The following is a 27,231-nucleotide window of genomic DNA, read 5'->3' on the forward strand; positions in this document are numbered from 1 at the left end:
CCCTTCTTTTCACTACATCTGTATCTTTGGGGTAAATACCTAGTAGTGCAATTGCAGGGTAATAGGGAAGCTCTATTTTTAATTTCTTGAGGAATCTCCACACTGTCTTCCAAAGTGGCTGCACCAACTTGCATTCCCACCAACAGTGTAAGAGGGTTCCCCTTTCTCCACATCCTCTCCAACACATGTTCTTTCATGTCTTGCTAATTTTGGCCATTCTAACTGGTGTAAGGTGGTATCTCAATGTTGTTTTAATTTGAATCTCCCTGATGGGTAGTGATGATGAACATTTTTTCATGTGTCTGGTAGCCATTTGTATGTCTTCATTGGAGAAGTGTCTGTTCATATCTTCTGCCCATTTTTTGATATGATTATCTGTTTTGTGTGTGTTGAGTTTGGGAAGTTCTTTATAGATCCTGGATATCAACCTTTTGTCTGTACTGTCATTTGCAAATATCTTCTCCCATTCCGTGGGTTGCCTTTTTGTTTTGTTGACTGTTTCCTTTGCTGTGCAGAAGCTTTTGATCTTGATGAAGTCCCAAAAGTTCATTTTCGCTTTTGTTTCCTTTGCCTTTAGAGACATATCTTGAAAGAAGTTGCTGTGGCTGATATCGAAGAGGTTACTGCCTATGTTCTCCTCTAGGATTCTGATGGATTCCTGTCTCACGTTGAGGTCTTTTATCCATTTCGAGTTTATCTTTGTGTACGGTGTAAGAGAATGGTCGAGTTTCATTCTTCTACACATAGCTGCCTTATGGACTTCTTTATTTGCCAGTCAGTATGGGCTGTTCTGTGATTCAGTCCCAGGGTAATTTGGACCAATGACCTTCATATTTTAAGCCTTGAGGACACTTTCCTTGTCATACCCCTCTTCGAGGCAATGAACCTGAACCATTCCAACCTCCATGTCCAGTATCTTCTCAGCCTGTTTCCCTCACTCCTGCTTCTACCACTTGGAATGACACCTAAAACGGGTACTTTACATATCCCTTCGTTTTCTATTTGTCTTTCCTGTAAACTCTTGTCAAAGCTCTGAAAGCTATATAAGCTTTCAAAGAAACATAGCCCTTGATCAGGAAAGTAAAAGTTTTCATGGAATTATCCTCCCCCTCCCACTGGAAAAGAGGCTCTGTCCTCATTGCCCAGAATTCTGTTACCTGTAAGGGACTGTAAGGAAAGCTGCGCTGAAAACCTTTACAATAACAGTATTGCTTTGAGGATAGAGCGTGCAAAGATGCCTCTGCCAGGGCCGACATTACAAGGAGGCAGAATTACAAGAAGTCCTCGGTTTGTGCCCGAGGAGACAGTGGAAAGATTCCCAGTCCTAGTTTATGATTCTCATTCAGAATTCTGGTCTCGGCTTTAGAAGCTCAAACCTCCGCAAACACTTGGACTTCTGGAGTTAGGACTTGAGCATCTCTTCCTGAATAAATGACCTCTCTAAGAGGTCTTCGGAACACAATCCAGGAAGGGTGGGTCGACTTCTCTTGGGGGTTTGGTTCTAGAGAGTAGACACAAGCTACTCTCAGGGAATAGACACTCCTTCCACCGAGTAGCGTCTCAGAGATTTTAAGCAAAGACCTAGGGAAATAGAGCATCCCCTAAAACGGGGATGGGCGTGGGTCACCTGGAGGTGGAACTATCTTGGAAGCAACTTCCTAAGCTCCCTACCTTCCTGGCTCAGAGTACCTTCTCTGTGGAGAGTGCGGTGATGACGGGGACAGAGAGGGGTTAAGGAGAGTTCACTAACCCCTCCTTCTCGAGGGTGCGGACAAATTAGCCAGTGGAGCAAACACCCTGGGAGGTGGAGCAGAAGGGCAAGAAACCGCAAGCAGAAGAGAACACAGGCGGGGTCCATCTCTCACGTCTTCCCAATCTGCCCGCCGGCTTATTTCCTTAGCTGCAAGTGGAGCGTGTCCCCAGGGCGCACCGGTTGCGGCGCTGTGCCGTGCGCGGGGCGCAGCGTTCTGCGCGCTGGGCTGGGCTTCCCAGCTCATAACCAAGCGAGCATGGCGGGGCAGCGGGCGCTTCTGCTAGTTGGCTTCCTTCTGCCTGGGTTCCTGCTCTCAGAGGCCGCCAAAATTCTCACTCTGTCTTTGGTGGGTGAGTGCTTGCGGGAGAACCAGATAGACACAGTTCAGACATCCACGGGAAGGCTCCGTTAGACAGCTCTGGGTCAGGGGAGCACTATTGGGCTTGGATCCCAGGCTAGAGGGGGGAGAGGCAGGATGGGGTGTGGGGAAATGAGGAGCCCCTACCACCGAGAGGTGAAGAAACTTCTTGAGAAAATAGAATACCTTTTCCTCCCTCTGCCTACTCAGATTTGCTCTCCTAGGCGCGGAATGGGTCCACAAGTTTGAGATCCCTCCCAGTGCTGGAGACCCCGGGCTGCCTCCTCCCTCCGGGGAGTGGGCTGCAAATTCAGAGGCTCACCCTAAACTTCTGGGTGGTGCGCAGCAATTGCCAATAGAGGCTTTGGGAGCGTTTGCAGGCTCTTGGAGACCAGGGAAAGGAGCTTATATGTGTATTGGGAGTGAAGGGCAGAAGCACTAGTTTTCTGACACTGCATGGGAGCCAAGGTGGAGCAGGGAAAGTATTTCAGTGACACCTGGAGTGGGGGGTGGGGGGAGTGGAGCGCTCTCATCCAGAGAAAACTCCCGAGAACTGGCCAGGGCTGGGGACTGGATCCTGGACATTCGGGTCTTGCCTGTGCCCGCTCCTTTCACCCGTATGGCTAGAAGTGTTTGAAGGATTCAGGGAACTGTTTATTTTTATTTTTATTTGATAGAGAGAAATCACAACTAGGCAGAGAGGCAGGCAGAGAGAGAGGAGGAAGCAGGCTCCCTGCGGAGCAGAGAGCCCAATGCGGGGCTCAATCCCAGGACTCTGGGACCATGACCTGAGCCGAAGGCAGAGGCTTTAACCCACTGAGCCACCCAGGTGCCCCTCGGGGAGCTGTTAATACTGCATTTTGTGGCCTCAGTTTTACTTCCTTTACTTTTCCACCGAAGGGAATAGAAGATGAAAAGGAAAAGGGACAAAGGGAAAAAGATTAGGATAAAAGGATTATCATAAGATGGAGCTTTCTCAAGATTTTATTTCCACCCCCAGTGGGCTCTTTGAGGTCACTTACTGTGTATAGATCACTGGGAATTGTGAGCTGGAAGGAACCATAAGTAATCTCATTTAGCCCCCCCTCCCCCAAGTGTTTTCCTGAGCATTTGGTTTTGGATAAGATTCAGTGTAATAGAACCTGTACCTCCCCAGATGATCATGCTTCTGTTTCCTTAGGATCCCAGGATTTTCCTAGGGTGGGTGATTCCTTGTCCCTCATGCATACAGGATCCTGTAGTTCCACCCCAAGGGCCCACAGTTGTTCTGAATATGCCTTAATTTGATGTTCAGCAAGATGCAGGCCCCAGCTGAGAAATACCCTGCCAAGTATACGTGTATCTGAGTCTCTTGGCTCCAAGTGGTGACTCAGCTTCCTTCTGCTCCAGTGGCTCTTTCTTGGACTGATATTCAAGTTCCCATATTTCTGGCTCCTACACTAGCTTAAATTTCCAAAGAGTAGGATTCCAGAACGAACTCTGATTGACCGTCCATTGGGAACCCTTCATGCTCATAGAGAGCACTGTGCCACTCTCCCCACTAGTACAGTTATTTCTTTAGCTCACACTGCCTCCATGAGCTCTGGCTAAACTTAGCATATCTTTAAGATCAGGAATTCCTTAAGGCATCAGCAGAGAAGCTTGTCACAATGATGTTTGGTCACTTTTGTGACCAGAGTCACAAAGAGGATAAGATGGAGATTTGCCAAAGTCAAGATTTGGGGCCATGGGCTCTGAGTGAGTGGCTGGGGCTTATCCAAATGGAGATGGACAGACCGACTGATGAAGCTCATCTTCCTCTCCTCACCATCAGCTTTCTGCCTGCTAATTCTCATCTCCCGGATCTCTCAGCCTATCAGCTTCAGGCCCTCTATTATCATCATTACAGAAGTGAAGTTGTATATTGTTCCTAGGTGGAAGCCATCATCTGCTGCTGGACCGGGTGTCTCAGATTCTGCAAGATCATGGTCATAATGTCACCATGCTTCACCAGAGAGGAAATTCACTTATATCAGGTATCTTTTCTCACCAATTCTTTATTTCTTCTACCCTATGCAAAGGGTAGAGTGGAACAACAGTGTCTTTTGCTTAGAAATCTAACTGGACTGAAAGAATGAAAAGTGTGTGTGTGTGTGTGTGTGTGTTAATGTAAGGTGTTGGAACACTTCTTGGCTCTGTCTGCCAAGTGTGCCACTCCACACTCTGTAGTCCCCTATTTTCCTCCCTTACCTTGCCTTCCGCTTCATCCCCAGCAACTCTCCATGTATTACAGATTATTTTGGTAAATGGTACTTCATAGCAGCTTGAAAACATGTGAACAGAAATGTTCAGCCAAATATACCATTTTCTTTTCTTATATCACAGATTACTTTTTTTATATATCATAGATTACTTTCTCCTTTTTTGATATCTGAAATCTAAGAAAACTTTCTTAGGAAGTCTATTATTTATCCAGCTAAGATCAGGATCTATCACTGAGATGGTTTTGAAATATTTTATTTATTTGTCTCAGAGAGAAAAAGAGAGAGCGAGAGAGCGCGCACACGCACAAGCAGGCAGAGTGGCAGGCAGAGGCAGAGAGAGAAGCAGGCTCCCTACAGAGCAATCCTAGGACCCTGGGATCATGACCTGAGCCAAAGGCAGCGGCTTAACTGACTAAGCCACCCAGGCAGCCCTGAGATGATATTATTCTCTAGAAAAATCAGTGCCTGACCAACAGTTTGTGTATAATGATGTTGGACGTTCTTAACTGAATCATCGAATCCAGTGAATTTTAGCTGACATGAGCAAATAAACCTTATCAACTCTTTTCTGTTGACAGACAAGAAAACAACAGCCCAGAGAACTGAAATGGTTTGCACAAGACTATATGGCTGATTAATAATAGTGTTGGGAGGATTTAGGACTTTAAGCTTTGTATTGCTCAATCTGAAGTTTTCTTAGGCTTTGATGTTAAAAAAGACGCAGTTTTAAGCAGCATCTTTGAGGAATAAAATTCTGAAAAACTGTAAAACTTTGAAGGTAATCAGGCTTTGTTATTGTTCAGATTTTATTAAAATAATTATTTCTGTGAAAATTTCTTTTATGATTTTTATTGTGGTAAAATATACACAGCATAAAATTGATCCCTTACACATTTGTTTTGTCAATTTTGTGACTTTAAGTACATTCATGTTGTTGTGTAACCATCACAACTGTTGATCATCACAAATGGGAACTCTGTACTGATTATACGGTGACTGCTAATTTTCCCTTGCCTGCAGCCCTTGGTAACCATCATTCTACTTTATTTTTCTAATAATTTGGAGATACCTTATTAAGTAGAAACATACAATATTTGTCTTTTTGTGTCTGGCTTATTTCACATTGCATAATGTCTTCAAGGCTTATCCACACTGTAGTGTAGATTATAATTCCTTTCCTTTTAAAGATTGAATGATGTTCCATCGTAAGTCTATACCACATTTGTTAACTCAGTCATCTGTCCATGGACATTTAGGTTTTGGATATTGTGAATAATGCTGCTATGAAAACTGGTATACAAATATTTATTTGAGTCTCTGCTTAAAATCATTTTACTCACCTTCCAGATTAGGTTCCCCATTTTTCATTGAACATTATTTATATACATATTGTTTTAGATCTGTGTTGACCACAGACATGATTAAATAGCTGCAGTGTATTAATTTTCAAGTAGTTATTCTTAATTTTGAAAATTGCATTAAATTTAATTAAAATTCTTAATAAAATTATGTTAAAATTTTAGATTGATTAAAAATAATTTTGGTGGTTTCCATGAATTTTGAGAAAATAATAAAAGCCACAGACCTTCTACCTCCTTAATATATATATACATAAAAATCTATAAACAATTTGGGTAGTTCATGGTTCCCATCAGTTTTTTCTTTAAATTAGTTTCAGAGGTAGAACTTAGTGATTCAGCAGTTGCATGTAACACCCAGTGCTCGTTACTTCAAGTGCCCTCTTTAATGCTCATCCCCCAATTATTCCTTCTCCCTCCCACTTCTCCAGCAATCCTCATTTTGTTTCCTAGAATTCAGTATCTCTTAAGGTTTGCCTCCCTCTCTATTTTCATTTTATTTTATTTTTCTTTCCTTTCCTCTATGTTCATCTGTTTTGTCTCTTAAATTCCTCATATGAATGAATTCATATGGTATTTGTCTTTCTCTAACGGACTTATTTCACTTAGCATAATACCCTCCAGTTCCATCCACATCATTGCAGATGGCAAGGCTTCAAATTTTTGATGACTGTGTAATATTCCAGTGTGTGTGTGTGTGTGTGTGTGTGTGTGTGTGTGTGTGTGTGTGTACACACCACATCTTCTTTATCCATTCATCTATTGATGGACATCTGGGTTCTTCCCATAGTTTGACTATTATGGACATTGCTGCTATAAACATTGGGGTACACTTGCCTCTTTGAATCACTGTGTTTGTATTCTTTGGATAAATACCTAGTAGTATTTAACTTTTTGAGGAAGTAGTTAACTTTTGAGGAACCTCCATACTATTTTCCAGAGTGGCTGCACCAGTTTGCATTCCTACCAACAGTATAGGAGGGTTCTCCTTTCTCCACATCCTCGCCAACATCTGTTGTTTCCTGACTTGTTAATTTTAGCCATTCTGACTGGTGTGAGGTGGTATCTCATTGTGGTTTTTCTTTGTATTTCCCTGATGCTGAGCAATGTCCAATACTTTTTCATGTGTCTGTTGGCCATTTGGGTGTCTTCTTTTGGATCTTTTTAATTTTATCCTTAGTTTCCAGGCTCAAAAGTGTAGAGTTTCTTCCAATATTCCCCAATCACAGGGATTTCTGAGGCTTTGAATCAGCATATTAATTCATTACCTTAGGAATAGAGCTTGACTAGGTGTGTGCAAATGGGGAAAACACATGATATAGTTATTATTTCTGACCTGATGCCCATTTTGGTGTATTGTAACATTTATTAACTCCTTGTTTGGATACACTTTCCCATCTTGTTCATTTACTTACTACTTTAATAAAGAAATGGTATCAGGGGCGCCTGGGTGGCTCAGTGGATTAAGCCGCTGCCTTCGGCTCAGGTCATGATCTCAGGGTCCTGGGATCGAGCCCCATGTCGGGCTCTCTGCTCTGTAGGGAGCCTGCTTCCTCCTCTCTCTCTGCCTACCTCTCTGCCTGCCTCTCTGCCTAGTTGTGATTTCTCTGTCAAATAAATAAAATTAAAAAAAAAAAAAAAAAGAAATGGTATCAGATTGAAGAAGCAAAGATCTTTAATAGTCACATAAACTATTGCTCCAAACAATATCTAGCTTTATAATTGGGTTATTGATAGAGGCTGGAAAAATATTAAGAAGCATGACGGAATAAGTCTAGATTGTCTTGAAGAGACTATTAGTAGAAATGTGGATTTTAAGAACTCTGTTGCAGGGCATCTGGGTGGCTCAGTGGGTTAAGCCTCTGCCTTCGGCTCAGGTCATGATCTCAGGGTCCTGGGATCGAACCCCGCATCAGGCTCTCTGCTCAGCAGGGAATCTGCTTCCCTCTCTCTCTCTCTGCCTGCCTCTCTATCTACTTGTGATAGTAGAGACTTTTTTTTTTTTTTATAAAAAGTGTTGGTTTATTGTAGTTCAAATACATAAACTGAACATTCAAACATCTTAAAATTAACTTTAGAAACAGAAGTTTAACATTCAAACAGGAGTATAGTTTACAGGGAACACCCAAGAAAGGTAATTTGTTGTCTAATCCAGAATATTGATAAAGATCACTTAATGGTAAATAAAATGTGTTTAACCAGCATTCCTATTCTGGCCAACATGTTAGTTATGACCATTGTTCCATACCTGAGAAGAAATTACTAAATAAATCTTCTCTTAGGCTAAACAACAAGACTTGGCCTCTAATTCTGAGGGGATAATCAAAGCAACATAAGTGAACAAACAAAACTAAAGTGTTCTTTAGAGACAAAGGTAAAAGTATGTCCATTATAATAATCTTAGCCTCTGGAAGAGAGGCTCTCTGTCAAATAAATAAACAAAATATTAAAAAAAAACTCTGTTGCAATTTATAAAAACATCAAATCTTTATGTTTTACACTTGAAGCTAATGTAATGTTACATGTCATTTGTGTCTTAATAAAAAATATAAGAACTCCGCTAATGAGGACTAAGAAGGAAGTAAGGAGCATGGTAGAGAAAATCAGTATTGTCTGAGACAATATGTAAATCGTCGGTAAGAAAATCGGTATTGTCTGAGACAATATGTAAATCATAAACACACTTCCGGTAAAAGTATAGGTCGTAAGGACTTCTTGCTTCTTATAGTAAAATGTGAGAGGAAAGAGATAAATTGAAGGAAGAATCATGAAGACTTCATGATTTGGGAAATTCTCAGCCTATCCACGTTGCAAAAGATTCTAAAATTAGGGTATTTGCTGCCAGGAAAGGTAAAACCAGTGGTGTGGCTGGTTTACCTCTTGCTGTTGCCTCTGAATAGCTCAGAATTTTCAGTCTCACAGAGCTCTTTTAATATTGCGTATATGAATCATGAGTCTCTTCAGCCTTGTTGGCTGAAGCCAAAAGTAGAGATGAAATTATTTTTAAACATCTGTGTAGCGGCTCTTGTCTAGCAGACTGAATTTCCATGACATACCCAGAAGATCTATAAGGTACTTGAGAATTTTATACAGGATAAATGCTGCCAATTTGGACTAAAAGGACAGAGAAAGAGGGACATGAAAGAAGGCTATTGGACTGTGCCAAAGTAAGAAACATGCTCATAAACTATTTAGTTGTAAACTCCTGCTACCTTTCATGAAGAACAAGTGAAGAGTGTGAAGCAGCGCACATAAAGGGCAGAACTTCAAGCTTACAGGGCTGAGCGTCAAGTCATGGTAGGTTATTTCCAGTGTTTTTTTTTTTTTAAGATTTTATTTATTTATTTGACACAGAGAAAGAGATCACAAGTAGGCAGAGAGGCAGGCAGAGAGAGAGAGGGGAATTAGGCTCCCTGCCATGCAGAGAGCCCGATGCGGGACTCGATTCCAAGACCCTGAGATCATGACCTGAGCCGAAGGCAGAGGCTTAACCCCCTAAGCCACCCAGGTACCCCTTATTTCCAGTTTTTAAAACCTAACATTGTCTACCCAGTTGAATGTCAACATTTCTTAGGATCAGAAATTCATAACTTCCTTCCATTTTGTTCTACTTTGAATGATAATATCTGTAACTGGTATCTTAATGTTTTTTGGAAGCAGATAAACTTGTTTCCTAATTTTTATAGGTCCACAGATGGATCATATCTGGACTGCCCCACCCATACTTGATTGAATTATTTAGATAATATAATTTAGGACATTTGTGCTAATGATATTTAGATGAAATTTTGAGTTGATGATGTGATGGTTTGAGACTTGTGGGAGTGTTAGGATGGAGTGATTGTATTTTGTATGTGATATGGACATGAGTATTTGAGGTCGGGAGAGCAGAACATGGTGGTAGAAGATAATCGCCCACTCAAAGACATGCTGTAATTTCTAGAACCAATAAATATTCTGCCTAAGATGGCAAAGGGACTTTGTAGATGTGGTTAATAGAAGGATTTTGAGATGGGAAGGTTGTCTTGGATTATTCATTTAAGCTCTATATAATTGCAAGAGTTCTTCTAAAAAAAGGAAGATTGGGGAGGTAGGGGGAGGGGATAAAATAACTGGGTGATGGACATTAAGAAGGGCACTTGATGTAATGAGCACTGAGTGTCATATGCAATTGATGAATCACTAAACTCTGTGCCTTAAACTAATAATACACTATATGTTAACTGATCTAAGAAAAAAAAGAGTTGGCAGGAGAATAAGAGAAGGAAATGTGATAATGGAAGAGAGTAGATGATAGATGATGTCAATGCCAGTTAAAAGGAGACCATGAGCCAAGGAATGAAGGTAATCACTAAAAGAAAGAAAATATCTTTCAGAGCCTCCAAAATGAATGCTGGCCTGCCCACAACTTGTTCTTGTCCTAGTGAGACCCTTTTCAGATTTATGATCTCCAGAACTGTAAGATAATAAATTTGTTCTGTTTCAAGCAACTAAGCTTATAGTAATTTACTATAGCAGCAATTGGAGACTAATACTGCTATCGACAGGTGTTTTAGAGAACTCCAGGAAGTATGGGAAGGGGTTGCTGAAGCCTTCATAATGAATGCAAATGTGGTAGGCACTAATGACACTGCCTATTGTATTGCAATTTGGACAGATTCTAGATCTTTTTGTTATTTGGTCTTATTCAAAGTGGGCTGATTTAAAAAAATAAGTATAAATGGATTTAAGGAAAATGTATAAGTCAGAAATACATTGCATCCAGATTGTAAAAAGGCTTAAAAATTGTTGGACTTGTTGAGATATTGTGATGTTATGAGTCAACAGGTTTGTTTGTTTTTTTTTAAATTTTATTTATTTATTTGACAGAGATCACAAGTAGGCAGAGAAGCAGGCAGAGGTGGGGGGGGGGAAGCAGGCTCCCTGCAGAGCAGAGAGCCCGATGTGGGGCTGGATCCCAGGACCCTGGGATCATGACCTGAGCTGAAGGCAGAGGCTTTAACCCACTGAGCCACTCAGGTGCCCCTCTTTTTTTTTAATAAATATTTTTTTCATTTATTTGAGAGAGAGAGAGAGAGAGATAACACACAAGCAGTGGGAGGGGCAGAGAAAGAGGGAGATGAAGAAGTAGACTCCTTCCTCAAAGGGGAGCCCAACTTGGGGCTGGATTCCCAGGGTCCCGAGATCATAACCTGAGCTGAAGTGAGATGCTTAACCTGACTGAGCCACCCAGGTCACCCAATAGTTGTTTCTTGATAGTGTCACGGATAGAGAGGCCTTAACCGATCAAATAATTCCCAGGAATTTAAATGAGGTCCTAGCCCTCAAAACCCGACACAAAGTGATACCTTTGTGTCGGGCAATGGCACATCCCTTTGTGTGAGTTTTTTTTGGGAATATTTCTCTGCCCTGAATGAATATGTCAAATGAATCTCCTTAGAGCAGGATATAATGTAATGTCCTACCTAGGTTCTTGGTGAAAGTCGGATGTGGCTAAGGTCTTGCCAGTAAAGATTGTGGCCAATGGTAGGACTATTGAAATACCCCATGGACAATTAGTTAAATGTGTACTGTGTCCTTCACGAAGTGAAGGCAAACTGACATTGAGAGCCTGTTGACATGGTACTGAAGAACTTAGTTGCCAAATCTATGATTGCGAAGTATTTGCTAGTACATATTTGGGTAGCAGTGATTTCACTAAGATTGGGCTCAGTAGTTTTAATATGTAAGGCTGTGCATTAATCTTTCTTCAGTTTACACACAACTTGATTGGAGGTTATGACTGATGAAAGCATACATGTATAAGAGAGCATGGAATTTTTGTTACTCAAATTATAAGGCTTTTTTTTTTTTTTTTAAGATGAGCTGGACAGGCTCCTAAGCAAATCTGAAAAATGGTTTTCCAGAGGAGGGAAGGATGACTAGTTTGAGTTATTATTGTGGGTGGAGAGTTGGGATGTGTTGAGGGTTCCCTGTCACTGGCCTTCACTTGCATGATTTGAAACTCCCACGGGGGCCAAAGGTAGCATGTTGACTTTCTTAATGGTTTGCCCAGGTGAAGCACTGAAGAGGGAGTGGGAGATAGGGTTTGAACACTGTCAGCTGTCAAACATCAGAAATGAACTAAGACTTTTCATTACACAAGGATATGTGGGAGAAGCCATGCTGGTAAGTAGAGGTACAGAGGTCTACTAATTTATATAAGCTTCTCAGTACTTTTTCCTACTTTTCACTGAATCAAAAAACTATTTGGATTTATCACTATAAATAATGAAAACGAGCTGTTCTAAAACAGAAAGGGCAGAGGCTCTGGAATCAACCAGACTCTATCACTTTCTATGTGTGCAAATTTTGACAAGTTATCTTAATTTGCTTAAGCTAATTACCATTGTATCTTCAATTACCTTTGTTTTCTCACCCGTAAAATGAGACAAAGCTTTATCTTTTTAATTTTTAAAAAAGATTTTATTTATTTATTTGAGATAGAGTATGAAAGAGAAAGAGTGAGAAAGCACAAGCAGAGGGGAAGAGTGGAGGGAGAGTGTGAAGCAGTCTTCCTGCCGAGCAGAGATCCCGTTGTGGGGCTCCATCCCAGGACCCTGAGATCATGACCTGAGCCAAAGGCAGATCCTTAACCAACTGAGTCACCCAAGTGCCCCATTATGGAAACTTGAAATGGAGGCTTCCAGTATGCCTGGGTGGCTCAGTCAGTTAGGCATATGACCTCTTGTTTTAGGCTCAGGTCATGATCGCAGGGTCCTGAGATAGAGCCCCTCATTGGTCTCTGTGCTCAGCAGAGTCTGCTTGAGATTCTCTCCCTCTCTGTCTCTCCCACTCTGCCCTTTCCCTTTCTCGATATGCTTTATCTCAAAAAAAATACATCTTAAAAAAAAAAAAAGGAAACTTCCATAACTTTAAATTGAGAAGCACTCCTTAATTAGTGTAAGGTTCTCAATACATGTTATCACTTTAAAAGATGGAATGAATGAGAATGCAACCAAAGCATATAAAAATAGTTCAAAAGGCAAACATTCAAGTAAATAAAATATTATCTGAGCAAACAAATATTGATCTTTTCACGCTAATGTTAATCCATGTTTGTGACATATTTAACATTTTTAACCCATGGGTGTTTTTTAGATTTTAAAGAGAAAGAAAAATCATACCAAGTTATTTCTTGGTTTCCACCTGAAGATTATAACAAAGGATTGAAGGACAATTTTGCTTTTTTTTTGGAAGAAGCTTTGGGTGACAGGTGAGTCTTATTTTTTTATTATTTGAACCAAAGAATCACTATTTTAGCAATACAAATGAAGGGATAAATAGATGAATGTTTGGACTGAAGACGTAGAAAGGGTTAGGTGGATGGGTGGATAGATGAAGGAATATATGATGAGTGAATGGTTGGGAAAACAAGTACTCACACCAAATTATCCAGTTCAGTCACTGGAAAGTCTTCTTTGCTCTGCACTGTCCCTCTTCCATGAATGGATTTCTGTAGAAAGTAGAGGCTGTTCCTTCTGGGACATCCTTTCAACACTTCTTTTACATCTTTATTTATAACCTCCCCAACACAGAAGTATAGGTACTTCAATCTCTCACTGTTGATAGGGAAATGAAAGTGACCGTCTTTCAATTATTTTTCCTTCTTTTCTTCCCATATATTCCATTAATGGGGGGAAGACTTATGAACTTTGATTTTGTGGTAATTGAACATCTGGCCATGTAAAGCTCTTTTATTTTATTTTTTAAATTTTTGGTCATTTAAAATACTTAAGCAAAAAAAAAAAAAAAAAAAAAAAGATTTATGTTCTGGGGTAACCCAGAGAGAGAGAGAGAGAGAGTGAGAGCAAGCGAGCAAGAGTGGAGGAAGGGGTGGAATGAGAGGCAGAGAGAGAGAGAGAGGCAGGGAATCTCAAGCAGACTCCCTGCTGACCATGGAGCCGGATGAAGGGCTCGATCTCGTAACTCTGAGATCTTGACTTGAACCGAAATCAAGATTCAGATGCTTAAACCAACTGTGCTATGCAGGCACCCACCTTCTTTTTACCTTGAAACTTTTACTTACTAGTCAAGGTCTTGCTTACATTTGCCTTTTTTCAGAAAGTCTTTTTCCTTACTCAAATTGGGAAGCCACAGTCTCTCCTGTCTAGGTCTGATGTAACCTATTCATTTGATACTTAGTCTATATTATCCTGCATGGTTAGTTACATATTTTAAATACATGCTTTGTCTCCTCTCCCTTAATGTAATATTTTTGGTGACAGGTATAGGTAACCAGGTATTCTTAAACAATTTTTTCTATTTGTTAGCTCAATTTTAAATATGATTAATGAAATATATTCTAGGAATTTTTATAGAACTCCTGAAATTATCTAAAATATCTGACAATCACACTCTTTTGTTACATGAAATCTTCAAAAATACACAGCCAGGGGTGATTTCTGCCAATCACTTCCATTGTATGACTTGAAGTTCTTCCTAAATACCAGGCAGAGATCTGTATGTTGTTAATAAGTTCTTCACTTCTGGTCCTACTTTATCTGGGGTGCAGTGGTACAGTAGTGAAAAATTATAGGGTGCCAGGGTATTGATTCTCTTGGTCCTCCATGTAGCCAGCAGGCCAATGATGTATTGAGTTCTTGCACTTGTTACCTCTGATACCTTAAAGTGCAGGTGGACAGTCTTATCTATTTCCCCATAGGTATACAAATAGGAAGGGAACTGAGTCACATTCTATAGAGGCAGTGATGGGAAAGCATTTTAAGGAGATTGGTCCCTGGAATAGTCCCATGCACCAAGTCTTAATTACATGTTCGTATTTTTTATCATTATCTTCTCTGAACCTGTCAATCTACATTGTAGTAGAAAAGCTAGGGGTACCTGTGTGGCTCAGTTGGTTAAGCAACAGTCTTCAGCTCAGGTCATGATCCCAGGGTCCTGGGATTGAGCCCCACTTCGGGGTCCCTGCTCAGTGGGGAGCCTGCTTCTCCCTCTCCCTCTGCTGCTCAGCCTGCTTGCGTCTCTCCCTCTCTCTGTCAAATAAATAAATAAAATATTTTAAAAAGCTAGTAATATGTTTATTATTAACCAGGTCTTGCTTTGCTTTCCTTTCTTCTCTATTTTCTTGTCTTGTCTTTTCTTTAATTGCTTAACTTGTGGGCATTGAAATGTGGAATTCCCATTTTAGCTGAGATTTGAGTTCTAATGTGATAAAATAATCCCTTGGGTGAGGTGATTTATCACATTCAGTGATTTTTTTTTTCAGTAGAATTTTTTTCAGTAGATTTTCTTTTGTAATATTCTATAATTTATCAGTTGCATATAACACTCAGTGCTCATCACATGATGTGCCCTAGAATACACAGTGGTTTTAAAAAATAGCCTATATGATCAATATTTATGGAACTGTGTCATCTAGAGACTTCCACAGTTTGGTTGAGTAAATAAGAAAATCATTCATAAAAAGTCAGTATGTAAAAGAAAGTTAATGAGAACATTACAGAATTTATCAAGTAGAGAGTTCTGTGAGATTTTCTATGGTCAGAGAAGGTTCCCAGAGCAGAAGGTCCAACGGTGACAATTTGTTTTCAGTTGTGTCCATGGATTTTAAGAATTAAGAACTCAAAGTTATAGTTTTTTGAATAACGTGGCATAGAGAGTGCTTGGGATTTGGATGAGAGAGGGAAGAGGAGGGGAGGAAGAGAACACTTTCCAGAGCAGAATGTGTGCTCAGAGTGACTGAGAGGGTATTTATGGACAGTGGTAGGACAGGTACGCTACTGCTTGATGTGGTCTTTCTCACCTGGGGTATTTTCTTTCTAGCTCAAGATTCCTTTATGTATTATGAAATTAACACCTCCAGTGAATATTTACCATTTCTCTTCTTTCTTACAGATACACATTTGGAAAATTTTTAAGCTTTATGGAACAAATGGGGCTTCAGTGCAGTCATTTTCTAAGGAGAAAGGATATCATGGACACCTTAAAGAATGAGAACTTTGACCTAGTGATAGTTGAAAATTTTGACTACTGTCCTTTCCTGGTTGCTGAGAAGCTTGGAAAACCATTTGTGTCCATTCTCTCTTCCTCGTTTGGTGCTATAGATATTGGGCTACCAAACCCCCTGTCTTATGTTCCAGTATCCCCTTCCTTCCTAAGTGACCACATGGACTTCTGGGGTCGAGTGAAGAATTTCCTGATGTTCTTTGATTTCTCCATAAGACAATGGAAAATCCAGTCTACATATGACAACACCATCAAGGAACATTTCCCAGAAGGCTCTAGGCCAGTTTTGTGTCATCTTCTAAAGAAAGCAGAGCTGTGGTTTGTTAACTCTGATTTTGCCCTTGAATTTGCTCGGCCCCTGCTTCCCAACACTGTGTATGTTGGAGGCTTAATGGCAAGACCTGTGAAAGCAGTACCACAAGTAAGTAAAACCTGAGGTCTCAATATGGACTTCACGCAGAACTCTGCACTGCAGAGCTGATGGTTCCCCTGCCAGTGGGAACTGGGACAGAGTAGGGTGAGGCAGGTGCACCCAAGACATGCCTTTTAAGGATGAATCACTTTCAGGGTCATGCAATTAGAATGTTAGGACTTGTATAACCCTGAGATTGAGGACCTCCTTACATAGTATACCCACGGTCCTCTCTGGTTCTGGTGCTGGTGGGATAGGGGGATAGGAGAAGAATAAATTTTTAAAAAATTTTTTCTTTTTAATAAACTCTAAACCCAGCATGGGGCTCAAACTCAAGACCCAAGGTTGAGAGTTGCATGCTTTTTCCACTGAGTGAGCCATGTGCCCTGGGATAAGCCTTTTAGTAAGTTAATATTTTTATGTCCAATGTGTATGATCATATATGTAGTAACTGTGAGGCAAGCATCCATTATATGCAAGAATTGTTAAAGAGATGAGTTACTTACAATGAAACACACAACACTATAAAACCAAGGTGGGACTGGTGGGAATGACAGTAAGAACTGTGGGCATCATCACCAGCATCCCCAGCCTGAAGAGCCTTAGTTCTTAATTCCACCTAGGCCTTCTGATTTGATCTGGGGTCAGTCCTGAGGATTGTAAATTGTGAAAGATGCTGGGTTGGTTTGAAGGCTTAAAGTCAGAACTATTGAAGTAGAAGTTTTTAAATGGAGGGGAGCTAAGATGAGTTGGCTTCCTGTTGCCTATCAGCACTGGTTGAGACTTTATGGAATTTATCTTATTTAATATCTTACTACCTGTAGGGAAGTATGATGATCTCCATTTTTATACACAAGGAGACAGAGACTCAGGTGGAGTAAACGACTTTCCCACTGCCATTCATTTCAGAGTTAGGAAGACTTGATTTGACCTGGGTCCTCCAGGCATCCTATTGTCCACCTTTATCTACTGGCCTTGAAGTGAGTAAGCAGGGAGTACTGGAGAATGATCCATGGGCTAGATGGGCTTTAGGTTGATGGCAGGATTTTTTATGGATGGAGCCAGGGAGGAAAGGAATTCTAGTTAGAAAGAACAAATAGCTGAATGTGTCAAAGTCAAAATAAGACAGGCATGACTCTGGGTTCCTTTGGTGACTCTAGCTAGATTAACTAGAAGACTCAATTACATAAATGTAGCCAGACCAGATTTCACTTGATAGGAAGTTGGGATATGCCTTGGTTATAGGGGAGAGGGAGGAGATTGTCAAGCAGGAACATAATGGGACTAAGGGTTGTAATGGCTGTGAGATAATAGAGATTTTTTTTTTTAATATTTTATTTATTTGACAGAGAGAAATCACAAGTAGGCAGAGAGGCAGCCAGAGAGAGGGGAGGAAGCCGGCTCCCTGCGGAGCAGAGAGCCCGATGTGGGGCTCGATCCCAGGACCCTGGGATCATGACCTGAGCCGAAGGCAGAGGCTTTAACCCACTGAGCCACCCAGGTGCCCCGATAATAGAGATTTTTAAAAAGAATTTTCTTTCTATTTTCCAGTTCTTATATAGTTTCTCATGTAGCTTTTTAAATTAAAAAGGTTTGAGGTGGTAAATCAGGCAGTATTATGCTGCATAGAATCAATCTAGGGATGAGAGTCTAGAAGCTTGGGGAGGGGGGCTCCAGTAGTCCAGAGTCAGGGTCTGAAGAAATACTTGAAACAAGATTCACTGAAATGGTGTCAAGCCAAGATACAACATTAGATCCCAACCTTCCTTAACTATTGCCTGAGGATTTAAAAAAAAATAAGCTGGAGTTAGGACTGGGCACTACCATTTTTGCTTATTTAAAAAATAAATCTGGAGTTAGGACTGGGCATTACCATTTTTTGTCTTCTTATGTGGACATAATTTGCAGTCATGTGGGTGAACCACTGAGGTAGAAGATGAATTACAAAGATCAGTTAATAAGAATATCACAATGTGTCAGAGCAAAGGATTCCACGTGGTATATTGAGTGTGAGTGGTCAGGAGCCTTTCTCCATTTCTTCCACTTCTTACACTAGAGGCTTTCTCCTGGCTTCTCCAGTGTAGCACCTTCCTCTGTGGGACCCTAGCACCCCACCAGTATTCTTGCTATACTACCATGTTCTGGTGGCCTCGGAAAATTCCCAAGTGACCGTGTCTCCATTGACCTACAATGAACAGAGGATCTAGGATGACCCTGACACTAACATCAAGATTTTAAAGAGGAAAGGTATTCCCACCAACACCATGGGCTTAAGTACCATGCACAGGATACTGTCGCAGGGGCTATGAACTCAGAGAAGGACAAGAGGGTGTGTTCGGTAAATATCTGGCTTTCATTTCATGGTTGTCTAGGCTTTCATGAACAACTTTGTTCAACTCCTTTTTCCTTTCTTACCTTTCTCCAGGAATTTGAGAATTTCATCAACAAGTTTGGAGACTCTGGTTTTATCCTTGTGGCCCTGGGCTCCATGGTGAGCAACTTTCAAGTGGATCTTCTCAGGGAGATGAACAGTGCCTTTGCTCATCTCTCTCAAGGAGTTATATGGAAATATAAGCCATCTCATTGGCCCAAAGACATCAGACTGTCAGCAAATGTGAAAATTGTGAACTGGCTTCCTCAGAATGATCTCCTGGGTAAGGGAGGCTCAGGTCTGCTTCACCCTTCTTATTTTACATATTTTTAGAACTCATCAGGCTCTGACCTCTAGTAGGGCAATCCTATTTGCACCAGAAGGAGCTGCTAATAGCTAAAGGTAAGTCTGCAGAAGGCAGGAACAGAGCAGTCAGCTGGAGTTCTTGGGGCATCAGACCCTACTTCTAATCAGATCAGTGCCCAAACTGCCATCTCCCCTTCATTGTTTTCTATTCCAGGCCAGATGTCAGCAGACACCAAATTCACCTTGACCTACTGCCTTTGGTCTTGAACAGGGTCACCCAAACACAATCCGAAACAACCTATGGATTCTGAAGAAAACATACTGGAAGGATGTTGTCACTGTATTTAGTGGCTTCAAGAGTAACTGTTCATCCACGTGCACTTACATGTATATATACACTCACTCCTCCCACAAACACACCTTTCTTAGCTATTAAGGAGGGAACAATTCATACTTTCACAACATTTGATGTCAGTAGTGTCTTTAGGATGTGCCAAAATACCTGAGTGCCAAGATGAACAAGCTCATAGTCAGTTAGTTGGTCCACTTTGTCTCTGGTACCAGAGAGTTCTCTCCCTGCCCCCATCCCACCAATAGGTTTTCTTCGTGCTCAGTCCTGCTTTTTTACAGACTCCTTACTGTCATAGCCACTGACGGAATCAAAGGCACATGATTAAGACAATGACTCAAATAACCTGGGGAATAAAGGAACAGATTCCTGCCTCCACTTCTGCAAATTTAATTCTTTAAGTCTGGAGTGGGGCACATGATGCTTCTTTCAAAGAAGAGATAAGGAGATTCTGACACACACATCCCAGTTGAATGACACAGGCTGAGACAAACTCTTCATTTTCAACAATAATCTTAGTTAGCTTTAAACAGGGTGGGATGGAAATGCTGTAAATGGAAATACTCAAGCATGGGGGCTAGCCTCTGCTTTAAAGGGGCTAATCATGTATTTGAGGAGACAATGCATATAGTAAAATTTTTATGATTGACACATGAGTTATGATGCTAATGAATGGTCAGGAATTCAGAGAAGAGGGAAATAAGTTGGCAGGTGAGAAGAGTGCTCAAGGCAAAGAGAAAGAGACACTGAGACAGAGAGATACAATGAGAAAATACAGATGAGCGAAACAAAGAGAATGACTAGGATGATAGAGAGAAAGATGGATGGGTGGATGGAAAGGGATATATACCTTGCTTAGGAGTATTGTCTGGAGAGTCCCCTGGGTTTGAGTCTTAGCGGGGTTCTGGCTGGGGGAAGGAATTTCCATAAAAAGGCAAGGTTTGGAATCCTGTATGTTAGTAACATGCACCTTGGATATGTCCAAGCAAAATACATTTATAATGACTCCAACAGACTTTGAAAGTCCTTTTGTATTTTCTTCCGCCCTTTCTGCTTTCCATGGTTTTCTGAAACTTTCACTCTGAAAATTTTCAATCTGAAATATTCTGCTTTACTTCTTAATTGAAACAGCTCATCCACGTATCCATCTCTTTGTCACCCATGGTGGGATGAATAGCATAATGGAGGCCATCCAACATGGTGTGCCTGTGGTGGGGATTCCTCTTTTTGGAGACCAGCCTGAAAACCTGAACCATGTTGAAGCCAAAAAGTTTGGTGTCTCTATCCAGCTGAAGCAGATCAAGGCAGAGACATTAGCTCTGAAGATGAAGCAAGTCATAGAAGACAAGAGGTATGGGGCTCTTGAAGCTTATGGTCACTTAGACTGAATGAAGACATCAAACACAAAGGACAATGTTTGACACTTTTTTGCAATAAAAGCTGAAGCATCCAAGACACAGAATAATATGTGCTGATGTTTACAAATGACATGTTTCCTCTGAGAACAAGACTAGGCAATTTAGGTTAGATGTTGAAAACAATTCCTGCCTTAAGTGTTGTGAAGACCCAGTGACCTATGTACACAGGGTCTGAGAGGTCTTATGTATTGGGGGTGCTTATAGTAGAATTCCAACCGAGTCAGGAGGTTGCCTTTCTGTCCTCCAATATGTCACAGTGTTTCCTGCCTCAGGCCCTTTATCAGTGCTGTTCGCTAGAACACCGTTCCCTTCTCTTTACAGTGCTGGCTCCTTTATGACAGTCAGACTTAGCTCCAATGTCCTCTCCTCAGAGAGGCAGGTGGTCTTTGTCTGACATGCCTAAATGTGCTCCTCTCTCCCACCCTCTTCAATCATAATTCATTTTTCCTTCTTAACACTTCTTAGGATCAGTAACTAACCCAGTTCTTTCTGTTTTAATTTATTGTGTGTTCCTCACACTAGAAAGTACAGTTAGTTCCCCTGGATAGCTAAGGATGTCTTGTTTTCCCTTGTGTTTCCAGGGCCTAGTACAGGGCCTGCTAAAGTAAGTTTGGATGAATTTCCATTAAGTTAGTCAATAAAAGGGCTTACGTTCTCTTGGGTAAATTTCCACCTAATACAATAATCTCATATAAAGAGAAAAGTTTATTCTTTCTACCTCAAAAATAAGAAGAACTGAAAAACTTAAAGTTTCAAGGGCATAAACTGACTCAGACCTCAAGACTTATATTACCTTGCACAAAGGAGACCCAAAGGAATTCTTGTTAGATGACTGAAAGTCACCACATAGCATATGATTCTTAATCCTAGAAAAGCTATGAACTCCGGGGGTCAGATAACCTCAGACATTTCATTATGTTTGGTATCTCATGAATAGCAAATGTTCGCTTTTTGAAGAATGAGCTTGTGAATTTCATTGGCTATTCAAAGACCTAGACCCAAACTGTCCATCATTTGCTGGCTCTATGATGGAATCATTTAGGCTGGGATGGTCCCTATACATTACGCATCAGGACTGGGTATATAATTTGTGGGGCTCAAAGTAAAATGGAAATGTAGGAACCATCATTATAAAGTTTAAGAATTTCAAGTCAATGGCAGCAAAGAATTAAAGCAAGCATAGGACCTAAGTGTGGGGTAGGGGGTAGTCCTTGGAGCCAGTGTTGGCCAATATGATGCTCTGAAGAGGCAGGAAAGTACAGACTTGTGCTGGGCCCCAGACCCCACAGTCCTGTTTGACATCTAGCCCAGACACCAGCATAACATAGCTGCTTATACATATAATTTTCTGTTGTATGTGATAAGCCTCCTTGGGTAGAACTAGCCCTTATAGACTTAGTCAGTTTTTATATTTTAGCACTTTTAGCATAAAGCATGGACCTTTGTATGGAGGGTTCAGTCTGAACTCTTCCATGGGACCCAGCTAGACTGTGGCAAGGCCAGGCCAAAACCTTTCCTTGAAACTGAGTCTTTTGTTCATATGGATGAAAATGTGTCTCTCTCTCTCTCTCTCTCTCTCTCTCTCTGTGTGTGTGTGTGTGAGAGAGAGAGAGAGAGAGAGACAAGGTCTCTAAGAGTTCTGAGACCACATGAGTAACACCCAACCTCTGTCTCTGCCAACAGGTACAAGTCAGCAGCTGTGGCCGCCAGCATCATCAGGCGCTCCCACCCCCTAACCCCTGCCCAGAGGCTGGTGGGTTGGATCGACCACATCCTCCAGACAGGAGGTGCTGCCCACCTCAAGCCCCATGGCCTGCAGCAGCCATGGCATGAGCAGTACCTGCTGGACGTCTTCTTGTTTCTGCTGGTGGTCACCCTGGGCACCCTGTGGCTCTGTGGGAAGCTGCTGGGCATGGTGGTTAGGTGGTTGTGCGGGGCCAGGAAGCTGAAGGAGGCCTGATGGAGGTGCTTCCCTGATGGGTGTTTGGGGAGCCACTGGTTATAGGAGGTTTTCCCCAGCACAGGGCACCCCTGGTGTCTTCTCCATACTGGCACTTTAAGGTGGCACACAAATTGCTCTTCACTATTTTCTGCCTCTTTTTAGAAATTCTTGTGAAGCACTCTTGAGGGTCTTTCAAAAGAACTGTGGTAAAATATGCATCACATGAAATTGACCATTTAAGCCATTTAGTATAGAGTTTAGTGGCATTAAGTACATTCATATTGTGGTTTAAACAGTACTACTACCCATGTCTGAACTTTTCACCTTCCCAAACTGAAACTGCATTGATTAAATAATAACTCCCCATACTACCCCATGCCCCCACCCTGACTCTTTACAAACCCCTGTTCTACCTTCTGTGTCTATGAGTCTCAGGCTTCTTAACTTACCCCTCATCAGTGGACTCCTCACTGAGACTCAAACTTTCTGCAGAGAGCCCCCAGCTTCCTCTCCACTCCCTGCTCCTAGACACAATGCCCTGCCTAGTCATCCTGTTGTTCCCTGAAAGGGAGGTATATGCAAAACTAACTTCAAAGGCCAAAGAAGCCATGACACTGATGTAAAAGGCAAACAGGTGATGAGAAATGGTTTATTAGGAACAATTATTTTGTGAACAGAAGCCTGTCTTGGGCTGCCACAACACCACCTCCAGTTAGACCTGCTTTTATGGCCCTGAAGACTGGGCAGTACCTGCTGGCGGCTACCAGGAGGAGTCAGATCCTGAGCAGATCAAGGAAGCTTTGCCTGGAGGGTGTATTTAAGGGTGTGTTAAACAAAAGAAAAGAATGGAGGAAGGGGCTGTACTCAAGAAGGTTTTAGGACACAGAGCAGTTATTGTGGTGGAATTTCTCAAGATGGCCTTAGTCTGGTTCATTACTTTCTGTCTCAGAAACTTTTCAGTCTCTCTCCTTCTTTCTACCTTTGTCATTTTTCATGATGTGATATAAGATATTGGCCACTTTTTCCATTTTGGTCTTTTCTCTTGCATCTCCTTTTCACCTCACCTCCAAGCTCAGGAAGCCTGGTCTCTGTCCTGCAGTTAGTTAGCCAGGTGTGGCCCCCTCCCCCACCCCGATTCCACCTGTGGTCTCTGTCCTGAGTCCCTCCTGTGAAGAGCACCTGCTTTGCTGGTCAGACACGGAGGCTGCTTTTGGGCCATTGCTCATGCTGTGGTTTTCACTTCCCACATTTCCCTTCTCAAGATTCACACTCTTAAAAATGTAGTCATGGAGACCTCAAGTACAGAACCTGGACCTCTGTGTGACGACTTGGGGCCTCAGGTTCAGTACTACTGCAGTTCCCAGGATTCTGCTGATTTAAAAAATAATTGATTTGCCACTGTGACAGTAATCCTTGAATCAGATAAGAAGTATAAAAGATGATAAAAACAGGGAAATTTGATGAAGAATGGAGTTACAATTTCAAAATGTCTCCTCACATCTTATTTCCTAATTATAGGGTTAAAAAAAAAAAGGAACTTTACAGTGGAGAATCTTGGTGAACACCAAGATTAAATAAACACCACCTTAAACAAGGGATAGAGTTATCATCTCTAATAACTAGACCATCTGATATCACATACTCCCCGTCGTGATTTACTGAAATGGAATCAACACCACATTTATAGTATTCCCACCAAACTCCCTAGTAACCTGAAGTGTAAATAATGAGAAGGCAAACTCTACTTGGGATCCATCAGACAAAATAAAGAGTCATATCAATGACATGAAAGACAAAGAAGGGCTGAGAACCAATCTCACTTAAGGAGATGAATTGGTGTGATAGTTCAGTGCAATGTGTGATCCTGGAGTGACTCCTGCGCCAGCAAATTCATAGCACAATAAAGGATATTAATTGGACAATTGGAGGGATTAGAATTAGATTTACAGTTAAAGTAATGTGATTAGATTCATATTAAATGGTGCCTTCCTAATGCAGATTGTTTTTTTCGCTGGGAAGATAGAATACCTGAACCCATAACTGAATGTGTATGCATGTGACCATATGTTCTCAAAGACTACATAGCAAAAACACGGAGAGAACTTGAAGGGAAATAATGGAATAATTTTGAGAGAGTTTAAAATCTTTCTAATGAATAATTTGAAACATTTATAAGAATAGAACTTTTTGGGGTCCACTGCCCTGTCTTATATTGTCATCCCATTCAGAATTATAGACTGACCTTTAGAAGTTCAGTGCTTCAGGTCAAGTTCTGGCCTTCCAGTGGAGCTTAACACTTAGGGGACACTAAGTTACTTTCTAAGTACTTACTTACTAAGTACTAGGGGACACCAAGTTACTTTCCAAGTATTTACTTACTAAGTACTTACTTACTAAGGCACCAGTAAGTTACTTTCCAAGAAACTCTGAGCAGTAAGAGTAGGCATTTTCCAATGGGAATCAGCTTCTGGGATCTTGAGATTGGAATATAAGAGATTTTAAGCAGTTACCTAGGAAATGGGGCATGGGGATGGCAGTGTGCAGTCACAAGAGCCATTAGGAGTGGGAAAATTTGGAAAAAGATCCCTAAAATAGAGATGGGTCTGAGTCACCTGGAGGCAGAACGACCTTGGAAGCAACTTCCTAAGGTCCCTACATTCCTGGTTCAGAGAATCTTCTCTGTGGAGAGTGTGGTGATCAAGGACAGAGAGGGGTTAAGGAGAGCTCACTAACCCCTCCTTCCCACTGCCCCAGGTTAGGGAGGGTGAGGACAGAGTAGCCAGGGGAGCAGGCACCCTGGGAGGAGGAGCAAAGGGCAGTAGCCAGTGAAGGACAGACAGGTGGGATCCACCCCTCACCTCTTCGCAATCCGCTGGCCAGTGCTTTTCCTTGGCTGCCACCACACGTGTCCCATGGGTGCACTGGTCACTGTGCCAGGCTCAGGTAGCAGAGCTCTGGGCATAGGGCTTGTCTCCACAGCTGATACAGGAGTGAACATGGCCAGGTAGAAGAACGCTGTGGCTAGCTGGCTTTGTTCTGCCTGGACTCCTGCTCTCAGAGGCTGCGAAAATTCTGACTGTATTCAAATTGGGTGAGTGCTTGGCAGGAGAAACAGAGACAGCTGCATCCCAGGCACCTGGGCCAGGGCTCAGGCACAAAACACTATGCGGTTTTCCAGAAAGGATTGTGTCTCAGGCTAGAGGAGGGAGAAGTGGGTGTGCCTGTGTGGCAGAGAGGGGTCCCACTGCTGGGCTGGGGAAGTCAGTTCTGGAGAAAATAGCAAGTTTCCTTTCTTCTCTTTTTGTCTGCTCTGGAGGTGATTCCCATTGTGTATTGTGCATAGCCGGGGCCAGAATTTAGTTCCAGTGCTGACCTGGAGACCTTGAACCAGAGCCGCCTTCTCCAGGTCACTGGCCAGGACGTTCAGGCACACACCCTGAAAGTCTGGGAGTGTGCAGTAGAAGCCAGTATAAAGTGGAAGGTGAAGTTAGTTTCAGGCTCTTGGAGGCCAAGGATGGGGGCTTTTGGGGCAGCTGTATAGACTGGAAATGTGTCATTAATAGGACACCTGGAGAACTGACAGGACAGAGGAAGGGGCCCTAGGACAATCATGATCTTGAGAGCCCCTCTCTCTTTTCACCCTTGGTGGTGGAAGGTTTTGAAAGACAGTGAAGTAGTTCTGTGTGAACTCAGGTTTATTTCCTTTATTTTTTGACCCCCAAAGGAACAGAAAGTAAACAGGAACATTTGTCAGGATAAGGAGGCATCATAGGATGGAGTTTCCCCAAGAAGTTTTTGGATCCATTGTGAAAGGATAGAGATATTCCAGGATCACTTTTAGATTCTATGAATCTGGGGATCCTAGAACTTTAAGAAACCATTGAGTTCATCTAATTGGGCATCCCTCTTTTTATTTCCTGACAGGCACCCTGAGGGTCAGGGGAATAAGTGGCCTTTTGCAAGAGCACATCAGACCTCCCTTAAGGGCACACTCGGACTTTACACACTGTTTCTTTTTTTTTTTTAATTAATTTATGTATTTTCAACGTAACAGTACTCATTGTTTTTGCACCACACCCAGTGCTCCATGCAATACGTGCCCTCTCTATTACCCTCCACCTGGTTCCCCAACCTCCCACCCCCTGACCCTTCAAAACCCTCAGGTTGTTTTTCAGAGTCCATAATCTCTCATGGTTCATCTCCCCTTCCAATTTCCCACAACTCCCTTCTCCTCTCCATCTCCCCATGTCCTCCATGTTCTTTGTTATCCTTCACAAATAAGTGAAACCATATGATACTTGACTCTCTCTGCTTGACTTATTTCGCTCAGCATAATCTCTTCCAGTCCTGTCCATGTTGCTACAAAAGTTGGGTATTCATTCTTTCTGATGGAGGCATGATACTCCATCGTGTATATGTACCACATCTTCCTTATCCATTCATCTGTTGAAGGGCATCTTGGTTCTTTCCACAGTTTGGCGACCGTGGCCATTGCTGCTATAAACATTACACACTGTTTCTTACCTCAAACCTGTCCTCTTCCCCAAACTTTACTTTTATGATGGGGATTCCTAAAAATTAGTATTTTAAAAAATCTTGATTTCTTTTTAAAATCTATTTTTTAATGATACTTAAAGCAACAGAAGAAAAAAAAAAAAAAGAACCTTCTCACCTCTTGAAAGTACATTTCCTCCAGACTCTGAGAGGGAGCAG

The 27,231-nt window shown here is 41.7% G+C and overlaps 1 protein-coding gene across 1 annotated transcript; it reads left to right on the forward strand.

Moving 5' to 3' along the window:
• Positions 1–1,834: 1,834 nt before the first annotated feature.
• Positions 1,835–22,868, forward strand: LOC123937887 (UDP-glucuronosyltransferase 3A1-like). The gene is made up of 7 exons (XM_045998683.1): positions 1,835–2,103; positions 4,025–4,126; positions 12,853–12,967; positions 15,610–16,141; positions 18,558–18,786; positions 20,290–20,509; positions 22,260–22,868. Exons 1-7 carry the CDS (start codon positions 2,010–2,012, stop codon positions 22,534–22,536), a joined length of 1,569 nt encoding a protein of 522 aa, XP_045854639.1. The 5' UTR covers positions 1,835–2,009; the 3' UTR covers positions 22,537–22,868.
• The last annotated feature ends 4,363 nt before the right edge of the window (positions 22,869–27,231 follow it).

This window comes from Meles meles, chromosome 3 (genome assembly GCF_922984935.1).
Source record: "Meles meles chromosome 3, mMelMel3.1 paternal haplotype, whole genome shotgun sequence".
NCBI lineage: Eukaryota > Metazoa > Chordata > Mammalia > Carnivora > Mustelidae > Meles > Meles meles.